Genomic DNA, 19,145 nt, shown 5'->3' on the forward strand with positions numbered 1-19,145 from the left:
CAAGGCAGTCCAGGATCAGTGTCTGTCTGCGGCAGAATGGTCGAGCACGAAAGGCAGCCTTCCTAGACTCTTGCTCAGAAATTCCGTGAGTGCGGCCCCAGACCAGCTGCCTCGTGATCACCTGGAAACCGGTTAGAAAGGCCAATTCTCAAGCTCCACCCCACACTTAAAGTTTATTTATTTATTTTGAGAGAGAGAGAAAGAGAGTGCACAAGCAGGGGAAAGGCAGAGAGAGAGAATCCCAAGCAGGCTCTGCACCACCAGTGCAGAGCCCGACACAGGGTTCAAACTCACAAACCCTGAGATCATGACCTGAGCCGAAGTTGGATGCCTAACTGACTGAGCCACTCAGCACCACCATACTTACTTATTTAATCATAGAAGTCATGAGGGCCGACATGAGCTCTAAGTTGTAGCCTTCAGAGGACTTTGCCCTTTAGAAGGATCAAAGCCAAAGTTTAAGCTGAAAGAAAAAAATTCTAAGCTGAAAGAAAAAAAATTCTAATTGGGAATTCACAAAATCAGCAAATGTGTAGGATATACCAGTGGACAATAAAGCTTCCCACCATCTTTGCAACTATATTACTTGGGCCATGGTCACTATTAGTTGTTATTGCACCTTTGTGCTAATTAGAAAGGGTGCTTTCGGGGCACCTGGGTGACTCAGTCAGTTAAGTGTCTGACTTTGGCTCAGGTCATGATCTCACGGTTCATTGGTTCGAGCCCCACATCAGGCCTGTACGGACAGCTCTGAACCTGGAGCCTGCTTAGCTCAGAGTCTGCTTCGGATTCTGTCTCCCTCTCTCTCTCTGCCTCTCCCCCACTCACGCTCTGTCTCTCTTTCTCTCTCAAAAATAAAGATAAACAGTAAAAAAAAACAAAAAAGAAAGAAAGAAAGGGTGCTTTCCCTCAAGTAAAAAAATAGATATGTGAGAATATTCTTTTACAGCCTGTGGCAGCCCTGTGATGTTGGGCAGGAGCCCTGGCTGTATACATACATGCACGTGCCACACTCTTGTTTACTCATACATTCTCCAGATACCAGGCAACACATTCCACTAGCAGCATGGATACTCTGCATACCACCAAGCCCCAGAGCCTCTTTGTCAGGTTTGGAGTCAAGCTGTAAGGGTGGAGGTGAGAAGCTGAAATTGGACTTCCAAAGCTATTGGGCAGGAGACAGGAATGACCTCAAGAAACTCCTAGGGAATAGTCAAGATAGCATATAATCAGGTGCACATATGTTTACCAGTGATTACGTATGTTCATAGTCAAGTGTGCTAGTATAAATGTAGGTATAAGAAGTTCCCACCCCCCACCCACCTCGTTCCAGAGCTAGGCTAGGAGACCAGGGCCTCTTTGCCCATTCCTTCACCACTCTCATATAACTTAGTATACATCTATAATGTGAATAGCACCCTCTTAGACATGGTGCCCTTGTTCAGTGCACAACCTGAACATCAGTACTGAGACTCTGCCAAAACCCAGTACCTGATACCTTCTTCCTGGAGTCAGCCATATTATGACATGGGTTAGCCTTCTCTCTGACTTATTAGCTTTTAGAGAGAGTTAAGTAGAGCTTTTTTCCCAGCCAAATTACCAAATTTGAGAGCTGGAAAGGGTCTTGGATATCCCTATTCTAATCCATCCATATTTTGATAAAGAAACTAAAGTCCAAAGAGATTAAATGACTTGCCCAAGGTCAGAAGGCTAGGTAGTAACAGGACCAAGGTCTTCCACTTTCCACTTGATTGCTCTTTTCTCTCATGGGCTTTCTTTGGTTTGGGGGATTTGTGTGTGTTTGTTTTAAGATTTAAATAATTCTCACAAACTTTATAAGCAAATTTTTATTGAGACTCTGTGTGTCCTACCTCATGAATAATGAGGAAATGGAAGAAAATGGGCAGGTTTTATCTTCACCACACATACACTATTTGTTTTGTTTTGTTTTTGTTTTAAGAGAAAGAATGATAAAATAGTTCATTCATCATTCACTTTTTAATTAAGAAGAAGAAACATCAAACTCTACCCACTAAAGTTTTTAGAAGTAATTTAAAGTCCATCAGTTTTGCACTAAGGCCTTGGAGCATTAACTAAGAGTCAAGAGAACAAGGTCCTGGGACACCTGTGTGCTCAGTCGGTTAAGCACCTGACTTCAGCTCAGGTCATGATCTCATAGTTCATGGGTTTGAGCCTCGCATCAGGCTTTATGCTGACACCTGGAGCCTAGAACCTGTATCAGATTCTGTGTCTCCCTCTCTCTCTGCCCCTCCCCTGCTCGTGCTCTCTCTCCGTCTCTCAAAAATGAATAAATGTTAATAAAGAAAAAAGTTAAAAAAGAGAATGAGGTCCTAGACCTGGCTCTGCCTCAAACTCAGGGGTGACCTTAGGGCAGCCACTTAATCAGCCTGAGCCCCAGTTTTCTTATTGAAAGAGCTGGACAATTCTGTGATGAGAGAGATGGTTGGTGGAAAGGAGAGGGAGGTGGGAGAGAGAGGTATAAGCGATATAGAAGAAAGTGGGAAGGCCTCCTGGGTGGCTCAGTTGGTTAAGCATCCAGCTCTTGATTTAGGCTCAAGTCATGACCTCACAGTTTGTGGATTCAAGCCCCGAGTTGGGCTCTGTGCTAACAGTGTGGAGCCTGCTTGGGATTCTCTCTCTCTCTCTCTCTCTCTCTCTCTCTCTCTCTCTCTCTCTGCTTTCCTCTGATCTCTCTCTCTCTCTCTCTCTCAAAATGAATAAACTTTTAAAAGAAGGTGGGAAAATAGAAGAAAAGAGGCTCTGGGAAAGGAAGATGCATGGGGAGGGTATGCAGTGGAGAGACAGAAATGAGACAAGGAGAAAAACACAGGGAGAGGCTGAGAGGCAGAACGAGTTGGAGATGAACGGGGAGGATAAGTTCAATAGGTTCTCGCCTAGTGTATCAGGGTTGCATTAATGCCTGCCTCACCCCTCTCCCCTACACTGTGGGGGATATTAGAGCGGATCAGGACATGTTCCCACTGTATCTGCGATTCACATTCTCTCTCCCCAGCAGGCTGCTCATCTGGCTTTCCTCTCTTATCTCAAAGAGGATCTATGAAATAAGGGCTGATTTTCTGGTGCAGTTCCTAAGATTGTGCATCTCTGTGCGTAATCCAAGTGCAAATTTGTGTCAGTGTCGCACAGTGTTATGGCACATCCTAGAGAAGGCTGCCCTTTGCTAGTATTAGTTGTCTGCTACTCCAGGCACGTTATCCGGAATGTGCAGATCTTCCAATAATAATTCTTTTGAAAACCTGATTTATTTTAAATAGAAACTAGGTAACGAATCTTCTTTAAAATACTCCTAATAGAGAACCGTTTCAGAAGACACACTGAACCGCTTTGTTTGATCTGTTGATTCAATTAACTTACACTCCCTCCCAGAGTCCTCTTCAGCCTTTGCCAGGCAGTTTTCCAGCTTCCGCTGTCTTCCTTCGCACCCTGCCATCAGCCTAATCTTGACTGCATGGTGTGGTATTATTCTCACTAACAACCTCCTTTTGTGCAGATAAAGGCCCCCTTTGGCCTATACAGTTCAGAAATACTCATGATCTGACCGACCAACAGTCATTTATGGGAACTAACTCAACTTTCTGCCTCTTTCCGAAATGGGGAAATATCTGACAGATTCTTAAAGGCCAGTTACCTCCAGAGGTTTATTTTTTCCCTTCTCAATTCTACACTATAACCTTCCATCTCCACTAAATAAAACATACCACAATTCAACACATAAATTCTTCTACAGAATCAGGGAATCATAGCATATCTGAGCCAGAAGAGGCCTTAGAGATCTCTTAGTCCAGCAATTCCCAGCCCTGGCTGCACACAGGGAACCTTTAAAAATATACCAATGCCAGAGGTGCCTGGATGGCTCAGTTGGTTAAGCTTCCAACTTCTGCTCAGGTCATGATCTCACGGCTTGTGAGTTCAAGCCCCACATAAGACTTTGTGTTGACAGCTCAGAGCCTGGAGCCTGCTTTGGATTCTGTGTTTCCCTCTTTCTCTCCGCCCCTCCCCTGCTTGCACTCTGTCTCTCTCTCTCTCTCTCTCTCTCTCTCTCTCTCTCTCAAAAATAAACATTAAAGATTTTTAAAAAGAAAGAAAGAAAGAAAAATATACCAATGACTGAGCTTACCCCATAGAATCAGAGTCACTAAAGATGAAGCCTAGGCACAGGTACATTTTTCAGTTTCACATGGAGATTCTAATGAGTAGCCAAGATTAAGAATTTAGTTCCATCCCTCATTTTACAGATGAAAAACCTAGATACCACTTTAGATTATTGAGCATTATTTCAGAATGTTAGAGGTGTCAATATCTTCATAAAGCCATCAGCTCACTGAATTTGACATTCAAAAGCTATGTAGGGGTGCCAGGATGGCTCAGTCAGTTAGGCATCTGACTCTTGATTTTGGCTCAGGTCATGGTCTCATGGTTTATGAGATTGAGCCCGGCATCAGGCTCTGCACTGACAGCACGGAGCCTACTTGGTATTCTCCCTCTCCCTCTCTCTGCCTCTCTCTTTTTCTTTCTCTCTCTCTTTCTCTCTCTCAAAATAAATAAACATTTTTTTTAAATCTATGTAATTATCTTGGTTTTGGTCTTTGAGAGAGTAGAGCTATCAATTCCATAATACCGTAAGCTTACATCTGAAGCAAATCTCCTCTTTGATTAAATTAGCTTCAAGGCCAGATCCAGAGGATTCCTGCTACAAATTTAAGTCAAAGTACTCAGGTACACTGAGCAAATATACATCATGCCGATCTTGGTGTTTTAGGCCTCTGTCAATTATTTAGCCAATGGAGGGGAGCAGTCACTTGGAAATTTCAATATGTTGGACTATCTAAAAACTAATTCTGTCCTGTTTTGGACTTTCTTTGTAATTACTATTGAAGTTGAAAGTGTTTGCTGCTTTTGGGAGTATCTTCAAACAAAACAAGGAAACCACACTGGGAAGGCATCACTTAGGAGGGACTAGTTTCCCTTTTACCCCCTGCTTAACTCTTTCCTGCTGAGAAGAAACAGTTCATCTCTCCAACTGATGCAAGATATGTTCTGGTTGCCAAATTCCAGTATCTTAGAACAAGGGGTCAGGGGTGGCCTCTTAAAGCTTGAAAGACAGAAACTTAAGTGAAAATTTTCAAAAAAGATTTCCATTTCACACAGCAGAAGGTAACTCATTACTCCAGAAGGCAGCACAGGCTGAGAAAAATAAATAAATAAATGATTTTTAAAAGATTTCAGTAATAGCCAAAGATGACAGGCATCAGAAGAACAACTAGAATTTGAAGCGTAGGGTTTGCCCAAAACTCTACTCTACACAAACATGTTTCTAGACACTCTATTGCAAACCATTGACTGAGGAAGCCATTTCTTCTATTATTACACCCATATCTCCTAGAATGAGTGACATGGTTACGCATTTAAATCCACCATTTTTTCACACGCACAGTAAATAGATGGACTCGAAAGATTGATGAAGCTATATAAGTAACTAGATTAGTTGCTGAGGAAAATTGTTGTCCAAAATGTAAGCCAAACAAGTCCAAAAGTGGATAACAAACCAAACACTGGAAAGACTTACCAAAAGCCTCAATATTTTCACCCAAAGACTAAGTCGTAAATCACTGTCTCATTTTAAAACCGAAGAAGGCAGCAGATTAGATAGCTCTTGGATATCCTACCTCATAAATTGCTATGTTGGAGTTTTCATAGGTAGCTGGAGTTAGACTCCCTGAAGAAAAGGAGAGCCTTGGGGACCACCCACTTTGGACTTCTGAGGTGACCTGGAAGCTTACACTGGCACGACTTCCTCTCTGTGAAAGGAGTAGGAAAAAAAGGTTATATGATTTAGGACAAAACATTAAGCTATGGTATAGATACTGTGCTTATCTGGCATTTCCTTTTCTTTTTTATTCCTCAGAAAGTAACTATATGAGTTGAACTCTGTAAACATAAGATTAATTTTTCCTATCCCCCACACAAATTTTTTTTGGCTAGGATTGCTACCATGTTCACCTCCATATACCACAAAAGAAAGGTAAATGTTTACAGGCACTTCCATCTCCTAGAGAGGATTAGAATCATAGATTTAGGGGGCAAGAAAGAGTGGCAGACACAATTTAATCTGGGACCCTCATTTTATAGACAAAAATAAGAAGAAGATAAACATCTCACATTTTGAAAAAAAATCAGTAGCAGAACTAGGACATAATCCCATCCTTCTGGCTCTTAGGCCTGGCTCTTTTTGCTACACCATCTTGAATGGCATCCTTCTTTGTACAGGCAAGATTAATGGCAGAAGGTATCCCAGAAGGCAATAAGATGGTAGAGAGTGAGTAGATCATCTGCCCATGATTTATAAGTCTGATGCCTAAAGAGACCAGATTCCTTATTCCTTGATTTGTTAACTTGTCCGCATAAGTCTGGTAAGAGAGGACTAGGAAGTACACAGTCGAATGACATGAGGAAGAGTTATCTGCAATCTGTGTTAACCTTTAAAATTGAACATCTTTGTCCTCACCTAAACTGGCAGACTTATTTCACATGAAGAAATAATAAATTAACAGGTTCCTCCTTTTCTCCATGTGTCCAAATGTGCCTTCCTTAGAATGACAGCAATTCAGAGATAGCAGTTATATTTGGTATTGTCTAGGCTAGTGACCGCCTCCAACTCTAATACCCTCATTCTGCAAGGAAACAGAGACCTAGTGAGGGATATAGGGACTGGAAGAAGAATGTGATGTTATAATTCCTGATCTCGTGTTTTTTTCTAACACATCGTGCTTCACATCTAACACTCTTGCTTGCCAATACAAATTAATCTTAAGTACTTTCACATACTCTGCTCCTAATGGTCTTTGATTAACTGAAGATCACCGGTTGATTTAGCCCTGGTTTAAGTTAGTTCTATCAAGATGGGACTATCACAAAGGTCCAAGGTAATAGCAAACTATACCCAGCCCCTAATGTGTTGAAATCCCAACAGCTTGCGATTTAGACAAGATGTAAAACTTGACTCTTCACATAACCCTTGCATAGACCTGAACTCTCCTCAACAGAGCAAGGCCAGGGAGGAATCTACTTCTCTTTCATTCTTTATTTTCATATCTCAGCAGGAGCACCTAGATCTGTATATTGAGACGTAGACCTCTCCATGAAGGGGCAAAGGAGAAAGCAAGAGTATCTGCCAAAATCCACATACATTTGGGCTTCAGCGTTACTTTCTTCTAAAAACTTCCTTTCCTGACCTGACTTCTACTGACCTGCCAATTTTTCTAGACTGAATTAATTTTTTTTTAATTTTTTTTTCAACGTTTATTTATTTTTGGGACAGAGAGAGACAGAGCATGAACAGGGGAGGGGCAGAGAGAGAGGGAGACACAGAATCGGAAACAGGCTCCAGGCTCTGAGCCATCAACCCAGAGCCCGACGCGGGGCTCGAACTCACGGACTGCGAGATCGTGACCTGGCTGAAGTCGGACGCTTAACCGACTGCGCCACCCAGGCGCCCCTAGACTTAATTAATTTTATATTCACCAAGAGTTTACACTTTCAGACATTCCATTTGGATGGAATTTTTGGCTTGGCTTTGTGACTGATTAGACACAGCCAGCTGCAAGTTTGTGACTACACAGCAATTAAGGAAAATGTATGCTTCCCCTACCTTTTCCCACCAGAAACTCTGATACAAGCCAAATGCCAAAAGGGATCTGGAGGCCAAGAGCTGTGTTCTAGGATAATGCCATCCTTTTCCACTTGGACCAAAATAGTGTAAAATAAAAGAAGCATTCCCAGAGTGCCTGGGTGGCTCAGTCAGTCAAGCATCCGACTTCAGTTCAGGTCATAATCTCTTGGTTCCTGGGTTCAAACCCCTCCTCAGGCTCTGTGCTGACAGTGCAGAACCTTGTTGAGATTCTTTCTTTCTCCCTCTCTCTGTCTGCCCTCCCCCACTTGTGCTTTTTCTCTCTCAAAGTAAATAAATAAAACTTTTTAAAAAAGAATCTCTTAAAAAAAAGAAGAAGAAGCATTCCCTATGAGGCTATCAACCCCTGTTGCTATTCATTTTTCTCACTCATATGGTGAAAAGTGGTGATGATTGGGTGTGGGTTTTTTTTTACTCTCATTATATCAAAATTTATGCACAAGTAGAAAGAAAAGATCTATCATAATGAACAAAATTTTTAAAACTTAAGCATTTTGTTCATCTGAAGGTAGTACTATTCTGTTAATTATGGTGATTTTGTGAGAACCGGCATGAAACCCAAATATGTTTTGTGTCTCAGTAGGAAAGAGAGAAGGCACAAGTGGAGGTTTTATAGACTTTGCTGGACTACTGAAAGGCCTATACAAAGAGGAGGCTAATTCAGCCCAATTGATTTGTGTTTGTTTGTTCTAACACTTGAAAGCCAAAACATGTAGGCAATTGACATGAACTGTCATTCTGACATGGATACCACCAAAGAAGGAGGAATTTTAAAAATAGGTTTATTGCTTTTGACCATAACTTTGGTACATTGGCTACATTTGAACAATGACTTCTCATCATCTGCTTTTACTACTGATTTCCCACTTCTGGACAAAATATTTTGTCTTAGAATTGAATACTTGTTTCCTTAGTATGGGGCTATCTATTGGGATTGCTTCAGAACTGGCACTTTTGGCATCTACCCTTTCTAATTAAGGTGGGAAATTTCATACAAGGCATATTGAGAATGGCACATCCAGACAAATTTGAGTGTCATGAGTCCCAGGGTCCTCTGGTGGCTTCAAAAATAGAAACTAACATCAATGCATTTTTATGACATGAGGATGGAATATAGCTTTCAGCCACAGTGATAATGTTGGCTTTCAGTAATACATTTCCAGGAACATGATATCAACCTTACAAAAAAATTGGATGATTTAAACAAGTAAGAGTTAGGGTTGTAATTGAGAATTAAACTAAACAGCTGAATGTTTCATCTGATCCCAGCTACACAGCCAACTAGTTAGAGCACACCCTTCAGTGTCACATTTAGGCAAATGATCAGTTTGGTCACAGAAATAATTATTCTCTTATCTGGTACACTGGTTTAGCTAAAGTTAATAAATAGCACATGGGGACAATATGATGTGTTCACATTCTCTCCTCACATCCTGCTACCACAATACTAGAATTTGAGAAAACTAATGTCTTCATTTTAGCCACATAGACTGGGCACAAAGAGGCATACTCTACCATCACTAGATATAGTTGACAAAATTCTTCCCTACACATTCTCTTTTTCCAAGCTTTGGTTGATGCTGTTTTCTCTGCCTAGGATGCCTACAGGGGCCAGGAAGGTAACTATAAATTGATGAAATAGGCTGAGTAGAAGATCATAGACAGTGATGGGAACTGTGACAAGCTGCAGAGAGCATGCTTCTTCCAAAAAGGTCACTGGGCCTTTTGGCTAAGGTCAAGTGTAGTATCTGTTCTTATCAATTTAATGTCTGATACGTCTTCTAGTGAAAAAGGGCAACTACTACTGAGTTCCAGCTAATTGTCACAATGATACCCAAGGTTAACAGATCTTCCAACCTTTAAAACCACCCAGGGGCGCCTCGGAGGCTCAGTCAGTTGAGTGTCTGACTTCGGCTCAGATCATGATCTCACGGTTTGTGAGTTCAAGTCCTGCATCTAGCTCTGTGCTGACAGCTTGGAGCCTGGAGTCTGCTTCAGATCTGTGTCTCCCTCTCTCTCTGCTCCTACCACCCCCCTTCTCAAAAATAAATAAACATTTAAAAAACACCCAGAAATCCAGATTTTTATTCCTAATCCCACAATATCAAGATACTGGCTACTATTGTTTATGACTATAAGGGTCAAACAAAACTGGTTACTCATTTGTGACCTGTGACTTAGACAAGTCCTATCCATCCTTGTTGAAGATCCAGCACCAAAGCTGGTCTCTAAAACAACCTTCATCCATTGATATGTCTCCTCTGAAGTTTGCCATATTTCTAGTGTCTTTTTGTGCAATATGGCAGCTATCAACTCTCTTGTGAGGTGTAATTTGTCTCTCACTTAACAGTAATTTCTTTGAAGGCAGGGACCACATGCCATCTCTCACAAAGCCTAGCCCAGGGCCAGAACATAGTAATGGACATTCAGTGAAGAGGGCTAGTTAGAACACAATCCCGAACATAACAGAACCCTCCACGATTCTCCATTGTCTTTCGCTAGTTGATTCATTCACCAGACTTTTACAAGTACCTATTATACTATCAGCATATATGTCGGGTGCTATGGATGAACATTAAGAAAACATGTACCTCTGCCCTTGAGGAACTAGCAATCAAATGTTGAGCTCAGATATACAAAGAAGGGCTATACGAAATCAAAACTACACTATTGCTCAAAGTGCACTGCATCACTTCCACAAAACTGTTCTAAGATAGCACTATCCAGTAGAAATGTAACCTGAGCCACATATATAATTTTAAGCTTTCCAGTAGTCACATTTAAAAACATGGCAACGTGGGGCACCTGGGTGGCTCAATTGGTTAAGCATCCAACTTCAGCTCAGGTCATGATCTCATGGTTCGTAGGTTCGAGCCCTGTGTAGGGCTCAGTGCTGACGGTGCAGAGCCTGCTTAATATTCTCACTCTCTCCTCTCTCTCTTCCCCTCCCCCACTCACACTTTCTCTGTTTTTCATAATAAATAAAATAAACTTAAAAAAAGTAAAACAAGGGGCGCCTGGGTGGCGCAGTCGGTTGAGCGTCCGACTTCAGCCAGGTCACAATCTCGCGGTCCGTGAGTTCGAGCCCCGCGTCAGGCTCTGGGCTGATGGCTCGGAGCCTGGAGCCTGTTTCCGATTCTGTGTCTGCCTCTCTCTCTGCCCCTCCCCCATTCATGCTCTGTTTCTCTCTGTCCCAAAAATAAATGAAAACGTTGAAAAAAAAAATTAAAAAAAAAAAAAAAGAAAAAAGAAAAAAAAGTAAAACAAAACAGGTGAGATTAATTTTAATGATATGCTTTATTTAACCCAATATATCCTAAAGTATTATCATTCTGATGTGTAATTAATATATGCTTTTCATTTAATGAGATATTTCACAGGTTTTTGTACTAACTCTTCTAAATCCTCTTATAGCACATCTCAATTCAGACTAGCCACACATTCAGTGCTCCATAGTCATTTGTGGCTTGTGGATACCACATTAGTGCATCAAGAGAAAGGGATGCTCCTTACCTTACTGCCAAAGTGGGGATTGATAAATGTCACATCCTCCAAAGTCAGTAGAATTCTGTTGGGTCCTTTAATCAACTGGATTTTATTTATACGACGCCTGAAATAAGCATAAAATCAGAGGGTCAGAGGGGGCTGAATATTTTTTTGAAAACCCAGGATAAATTTGCCCCATGATAGAAATTTTAGAAATATACAAGATCATGGAGAGAATAACCACACGTAGATCTCTCCCTTACTACCCACAGGAAAGAGAAACTGCAACCCTGTTTCTCACAACTTGCGGAGTTACAAAGAGCGAAAGAGAGAAACGAAAATGGTATTGAAAAGGCATCAAAAGGGGAGGGTGAGGATGCTGCATGGAGATGGTAGGTCAGACTAATAAAATGGTGATCCCTCATCAAGAGCATATTCAAAACAATACCTCGTAATACTTGTATAGAGCCCAATACCCTTTCTCATCTGCCATAGTATATATCCTAATAATACCCAATCCAAGAAACATTCATCTCCATTTTATAGACGCAAAAACACATTAAGGAAACAAAACAAAATTAGGCAAATTGTGAGATCCCCTAGCCTGAGGCAGCACTGGGACTCACTCAAGTCCTTGGTCCCTGGCTGTGGGCCCAGATTTCTGCCCACAAGACCACTTGTCTTGCAAAGTTGCATCTATGCGTTGCCAAAGCAACAGGTTGAAAAGTGGAAAAATGCAATCAGTTGGTTGCTTTGTCTACATGATTCCAAACAAGTGGGCTGACTGGGTTTTTTTTCTCTTTTACTGAACTGGTCTCTTGTCTGAGCATTACACAGACACAGTTTAAACCTGATTCTCTTCAAACATGCCCATTAATTTGCAGCAAATGTAATCATTTCCTACAAATCAATTACTAGACACATAAGAGTTTATGATGCCTTACTCACACATCCAGGTAGGTCATCTCAGTTGAGCTGACCCGGCAACTCAAGGACCCAGAGGGTACCTTGGATTTAGTCTGTGTGGTTGTTTTCTTCTGTTTTGTCTTGGGGGCTCTGACAGCAACAGTTTGGCTTCGCTTTTTCCGCAACCCCTTAATGGTCACCCTGTGGAATGTTTTAAAGCTAGCTCCAGAGTGGGGAAAACAACCACTGAATCAAAATGCTTTGTCAAGTTGCTCTAAAGAACTCTGCAATGTCACTGTAGCTGTAAGCACCAGCAACGCGGTTTTTCTCAGCAATTCCACTGGTTTGTAAACAAACAATTAATGTGTTTCTAATTGCCTGCCAACAAATATGTCCCTTATCACTCTGGGAGCTTCTACCCTGCAGAGAAAATTAAAAGAGCCCTGTAGTGAATTCTTGGGTACAGCACATGAATCTTTTGGCAAAGTAAAACATCGCTCCCTAACTTATCTATTTCATATGTGTAGTGAATTGTCTTAAGGCAGGCACACCTGTAAAAATAACCATGCTCCAGAGCACACTCCAGTAGAAAGAGAACTGGACTCCCAGTCCACAGACCTGGTGTGTAGTGCAGATTCTGTCATTAATAAGCCAGATGACCTTAGATAAATAATTTAACCTCTTCATGCCCCTGTGTCTTCATCTGTCTAGCAGGATAATAGTTCTGCATTACCCGCTTTATAGAGTTGTTTTGAAAATCAAATGAGATAATGTATGTGAAAGTGCTCTGAAAAGCATGAAGCACCATGAAAGTAGAAGAGCTCATTATTATCATTATCATCATTAGTATTACAAAGCACTGGAGAGCTTTATAGAAAGGCGAGGCAATCTGGTTCAGAGCAGGGAGAAAGGAGAAGTTCAAAGAATGCTTTGTTTTGGGGTGGTTGGGTTCTTTGCATGTCTTTCCTTCTGAAAAAGAAAAAAACTTAAACAATCAAAACACACAGAAAGGGAAGGAACAGAGAGTCACTCTCCTGCAAGTAATCACCATCTATTACAGAAACTCATCAGACGCTCAGCTCTTCTGATTGCAGCCGTGGTGGGCAGAGAGAGGGAGGAAGGCAGCAAAGAGAGGGCATCTTTTGTCCTTTGTTAGCTGAAGAACCACCGACCAAGTGGCTCTGGCAAATGATGTGTCTCTCTCCCATCTCTGAGTTTTCTGTGACCACTTGAAGTACCAATTGTCTCAAACTCATTTTCCTCTCCAATCATGTCCCTCTCCAATCATGTCCCTCTCCAATCATTTTCCACTCTAGTCTTCTTGGCCCTTCAGCCCACAAGCTCCAAACAACACCCCTCATGGTTTTTAGACTTGTTTTTCTTGCTTTCCAAAGAATTGCAGATTGAGCTCATTATTCTAAGCCCAAAGAACCAGTTCATTCCATGGGAAAGACCAGGGAGACCAGTCATGGAGGGTAAGGTGGTAGGTTGACTGACAACATAAGCAACTGAGTGACTCCATTTTCCACCTTGCCATGGGATGTTTTGGCATTAGGTAACCAGAGCCCATTACTCTTCAAATCTCCCTAGAGAGAGGAGCTTTTAGATTGGGTGGCATTTATTTTCACTAAGCATCTAAGGATGTTCATTCAATCCTTTAGTCTTTGGCAGCAGCTAAATTCAATACATTAAATTTCTGTTCTGAGCAGGGATATTTCACAGTCACAGAAATTAAAAGAAAAACTTCCTTTGAACTAATGTCTTTATCAAATATGTTTTAACAATTCATAAGCTACATACCACTCTGTATGGTTTTATCGAGTTTCTAATATGAGGAGATTGAATAATGGTTTTTCACAGTGGTGCCAACATACTAAACACTAAGAGTTAACACCTGTTAGAGTTTCAGTCCAGGATTTCACAGAGTCATTAGAACATCAGAGCTGGAAGGGCTCTTAAAGATCACTTAATCCAATCCCTTCATTTTACAAATGAGAAAATTCTGGCCAAGAAAGGTTTAGTGTCTTGTCCAAATTTCCACAGCTTCTTAGTACACTCTAGACATTTTTTTTTTCTTGGAACCTGCTAAAATAGCTCCACTCTGTTCCCTACCAAATTCATGTCATATTTTTGTCAGGACCACTCTTGCAAAGAAAGACATAACAAAGGTGTGGTTAGTAGGATGGAAAGGGTAAAATGGGAGAGTTGTGGTTGATTTCATTTTTTACTTTCCCCAAATCATCTTAATATGGGGAGGGTTCATCTGTTAAAATGTGAAGGTTATAAGAAAGGAGTGATGTATGAAGCCATCTTCAACCATTTACCCCTGATCCAGAATTAGTTCATCAGAGTAGTTGCTCGCCTATCACGGGATCTCAGGGAGGAAGACAAAGACTTGATAATGATGGTGTTGATGATCCGCTAGGATAGCTTTTGTCCAAGGAAAAAGGACAGTACAAACCTGGAATGTGACACCCTGAGCAAAAGGCATGAGTGGCAAGGTGAGGATTCTGGGCTCCCAACAATCAGCAGGAGAATCCATGCACCTGGGAAGGAGGGGAGACTTGACCACTTGCTGAGCATCCACTATGAGTGAGGTATTATTCCAGGTGTTTTACTTGGGTTTATTGAATCTCTGCTACGATCCTGGGAGTTAGGACCATTATTCTGAACTCCTGGATTCTAGCCAAAGTCTGAGCAATTCTTAGAGCTGGTTAAAACATCCCAATTCTGTTTTCTATTTGTCCATACATTTGGGGGAAGGAGATGGGTATAGGAGACTCTGCCAGTGGAAAAGGAAGCACAGCTAGGTAGTAAACCAGCTCTAAAATACTAATTCTCTTATTTCACAATAGTGTTGAGAATTAGATCTCCTCACAGGCAACAACACTGACAACACAGCTGAGGAAGTTATTCTTGGCACCATGAAAACACTTCACTCTAAATGGGGCCAATAGGGATGGTAAATCACCATGGAGAAAAGGAAAATCAGTGGGTCATGTAATGAGGAAATTGTACTGAAACATGAATTCCAGGAAATAAATATTACCAAAGCCATTATGGTCTTGTACTTTCATATACAAAAAGAACAAAAATGTACCTTATAAAGTAAGCAAATCCATTAATAGACAACAGGGCTATAAGCAAAGCGAGACAGACCATCACGGCAAAGGCAGGGTCGATGCCTGTAGAGAACAAGAGGAAGAATGGCATTATCACAGAAAGGCTGTAAATAAAGGGCACCACGAAGCAACTCCTCATGCTTTCTGGTGACTCTAAAATCAAACCACATCTACCTAACTTAATTCCATTTTTCTACAGCACAGTATGTCTTGTTGACTTCATGGACACAGAAAGCAATTTCACTGTTCTGGAGCAAAACCACTCACCACTCTGACAATAAAAAATCACATGAATTAAGCCTGACCCGGGTGTTTCTTTGGAGGAAAAAGTCCACGAATGGAAAACTTTGAGTACCTTAATTTAAGTTGGATGGCAATAGAGTTATTGAGAATAAATATGTTATCTCACCTGTGAAGGGTAAGTATTATGTTGTCTTCATAAAATAAAAGAACTTTTAAATTCACGGGAGCCCATAGACCTCGTGAGTTATAGATGAAAAACGTAATAGCACTTGTCCTTCAAAGGTGAGTCTGTTTTCGATAATTAGTGTTTCATTGAGATGTAAATTGGCCTCTAGAAAACCTAAACATTTGGGAGGATTACTAAGATTTCAGAAGGAACTAGATGATGATGCTAATGAAAAGGTATTTGGGTGTGTCATGCTCAAGCAAAAGACAAATTGAAGCCCATTTCAAATAGATGCATTTGGTTTTAGAAGAGTGTGGTGTACACTCACATAGGAATAATATGGGTCCTTCTAAAGTTCCCCCCTGGCTCTCAGAGATTTGATGGACTTTCCACTCTTCCTCAAGCTAGAGGAGTTCCAACAGTCAATCAAAGTGCAAGTATTTATTGGATGCCGACTGTGTTGAGTGGTGGGAGAGGCTAAGAATTATTAGCTATGCCCTCCAGGAGCAGTATGTTTGGGAGGGGGAGACACAATCAATACACAAGAAACAATTGAAAAGCAATTTTGTGCTAAGCTGTGAGGTACAGACTTTTAGTTCAATGAGAGTTCAGAGAGGAGAGGGTATAGAAATAGGATTTCTGTGGAGGGACTTGACTGACAGGATTTGGATGCATCAGGGAAAGGGTAGATAATCTTTCTGGCAGTGGAAACAATCACAGGTCATAGTCAACAACAGACCAAGGAGAAGACTCATGCCTTCCTCCTATTAGAGTAACCTCTTTGGGAGTGCCGATCCTTTGAAAAGGAGTTGGGGGTGGGGTGGGGTGAGATTTTTAAATCGTGCATGATTATTTGAGGCTACAAAGTACCTCTCATTGTCCTCATTATTTTAAATTGACTACCTGGAATGCCAAGATGTTTATCTGACCTGAATACAAATGACTGATTCTATGAGTGTTCCAATATTAAAATGTGCCTTCACTTAAAGAGGTTCCCTGGTAACCCAAGCTGAGCCAAATTGACTATCAGTGATTTTCCATTCCTTACCTCCTTGACAGATCTTCCCTTCTGCAAACCAGCATTTTGCATCTGCTTGAGGGGGCCTGCCACCAGGGAAGTGAATGGGGGTCCCTCTGAACCGTAGCAGCTCCGTTTCCATGTCCACAGTGTAAGTGCTATACAGTTCCCATTCTTTCCAGTTGGTGTCCAGGATTACATATTCTGCAATTCCATTTCCGTTTGAATCTGTCCTTATCAACTGGTTGAATCCATAGAACTGCATGTTTCTGGAATGCTGAACCAGGCTGGCAGCACTAGCCTGTCCATTTTCTTTCATAGCATTATTCATGGCTTGTGCGATAAAGTAAATTGAATTGTAGATGGTTCCAAACAACGGTGAAACCTATTTTTAAAAATTACAATTATCTTGAGCTCTGGTCGCCCTAGAGCAATCTCAGAGTGTATTCCAAGCCTGTGTTCATTATTATGGGCTGCACATCTGAATGTAGAACTATGAAGACCCAGAGGAAAAAAAACAATTGTTTCAGAGGACTTGCTTGGTTTCTCCCCTGAATTTTTCTGTTATTTTCCCCCAGGCCTTTACATCTTTAAATATATCAAATATGACAATTTTATGAGCAAACCAAGTAATACACAATGTATTTTTATGCTCCTAAACTAAGAAAGTGATATAGAGTTATAAAGGGCACTTAAAAAAAAAAAAGAATGGAATCAGCAAGAGGCATGCACAGGAAATTTACCACATTAATTACCGGTGCATTATGCATGGTGAAATCATTTTACTGACACTACTAGAGTGGTAGGTGTGTGTGGGAAGACTGTAAATAATGTGTCTCCACAGTCCATGTCTGTGTCCTGTCTTAGTCCAAAGTGGCTATTCTCCTAGACACATGCTCCCCAAAGGAAGTGAACACTAGAATACAGTTTTAAGCACATACCCCCACACATACACATGCAAACATGCATCCTGACACATATGCACCCACAAACACAGAGCCAAATGTTGCAACATATGGAGAATGCGGGTTTTAATCAAGCAACCTTTTCTTCATGTTGGTGTCCAAAGTGGCAAAGCTTTGGTGAGAAGCCACTGTAAAGCATTAAGGCTTCCAAGGTGGACAACATGACTTTGCCTGCTATATAAACATAGTAAATGCAACAATACTCATGTACTATGCTCAATGCACTGATAATTAACCTAGTAAAAATTTTTTGGAACAAACTTGTATTTTTATTCCAAAAAGATAGGGAGAAAGAGAGAACAATCCCTCCCTCCTTCCTCCCCCCACCCCACCAGAACATGGATTCATGGTTTTCCATAACATTTCATTTCTAGGATGGAGTTCAATAAAGCTATGGTCATGCCATTTTACCAAGCTTCAGAGAAAGCTGATACTTGCTACTTTGGTTTCACAAGATCTAGAAAGCTATCCTCCTATAACAACCTTCATCTGAATAAAAGGGTTTAAAATTGAGTGAATCATTTTCATGTTGGAAATACAAGTCAAGATGCAGAGAGGTACAGCAACTAGCGAGACACTGCCGTGCCTCGTTAGTGTAGAGCAGAGGGTTTTCAGTTACCCAAGTAGTGTCAAAAACACCAATGCCAGACCCAACCCAGATCAACAAAATGAGACACGTTAGGTTTGGGACCCAGTAATCACTATTACTAAAAGCTCCGCAGGTATTCTAATATACACAAAGGACTTAAAACAACATAGAAGAAGACACACTGGCCTGTGGTTTCTTCCTAATGCCAGAATGTTGGGCAAGTCACTTATTATCCACTCTCTCTGGGCTTCAGTTTCTTCCTCCCTGAAATATCTAGAAGCATGAATGTCTAAACCTTGGACATCATTTGGTCTAGCTGTCTTTCTTTTTAGACAGGAAAGGGAGACCCAAGGTAGTTTAGTGATTTGTCCAAGTCACTCACCTGGACATGAAATCAGGACTAGAACCCAGGTTTTCTGTTTCTTAGTTTAGCATTTTTGATTGAAATAGGTGTTACCTGTGTTCTTTTATCGGCATGAACTTCTGTGAAATTTCCTAATACCTGGTCTAGTACAGGGACCAAATTTAGCTTGCAGACATTTTTGTTTGGACTGTACATGTTCTTTTTTTCTTCATCTTCTGATCTTTTAACATTAGAATGTTAAACAGTTCCGTCTTTAGTCCTCTTCCCTATCAACACTCATTCCTTTGGTGATCTCTTCTGGTCTCCTTGCTTTAAGTACCACATCTATACCATATATCTCAAATTTATACTTCCATCTCAGACCTGTTTCCTAAATTCCACACTCAAAAGTCAACTGCTTGCTCTGGTATTTCTACCTGGATGTCAAATTTCAATGTACCCACAATTGAGCTCCTGATTTTCACCTCAAATCTTCCTGCTTCCTCTAGGAGTCTTCCCCCATCTTTGTTAAAAGCTACTCCATTCTGGGGCACCTGGGTGGCTCAGTTGGTTAAGAG

General features: G+C 41.1%; 1 protein-coding gene and 1 pseudogene across 3 annotated transcripts in view; one reads left to right on the forward strand and one right to left on the reverse strand.

The window, feature by feature from the left end:
• GUCY2F (guanylate cyclase 2F, retinal) overlaps window positions 1-19,145 on the reverse strand; it is a 112,537-nt gene that overhangs the window by 59,878 nt on the left and 33,514 nt on the right. For all 3 annotated transcript variants that reach the window (XM_006943916.4, XM_019824153.3, XM_019824152.3), the window contains exons 4-7: window positions 16,701-17,055; window positions 15,222-15,306; window positions 11,243-11,339; window positions 5,709-5,840 (exon numbers count right to left, since the gene is read on the reverse strand). In XM_006943916.4, coding sequence (XP_006943978.1) covers window positions 5,709-5,840; window positions 11,243-11,339; window positions 15,222-15,306; window positions 16,701-17,055 — 669 coding nt within the window. The remainder of the gene's footprint in view (window positions 1-5,708; window positions 5,841-11,242; window positions 11,340-15,221; window positions 15,307-16,700; window positions 17,056-19,145) is intronic.
• Window positions 9,438-9,532, forward strand: LOC111558885 (annotated as a pseudogene).

This window comes from Felis catus, chromosome X (assembly GCF_018350175.1).
Source record: "Felis catus isolate Fca126 chromosome X, F.catus_Fca126_mat1.0, whole genome shotgun sequence".
Taxonomy (NCBI): domain Eukaryota; kingdom Metazoa; phylum Chordata; class Mammalia; order Carnivora; family Felidae; genus Felis; species Felis catus.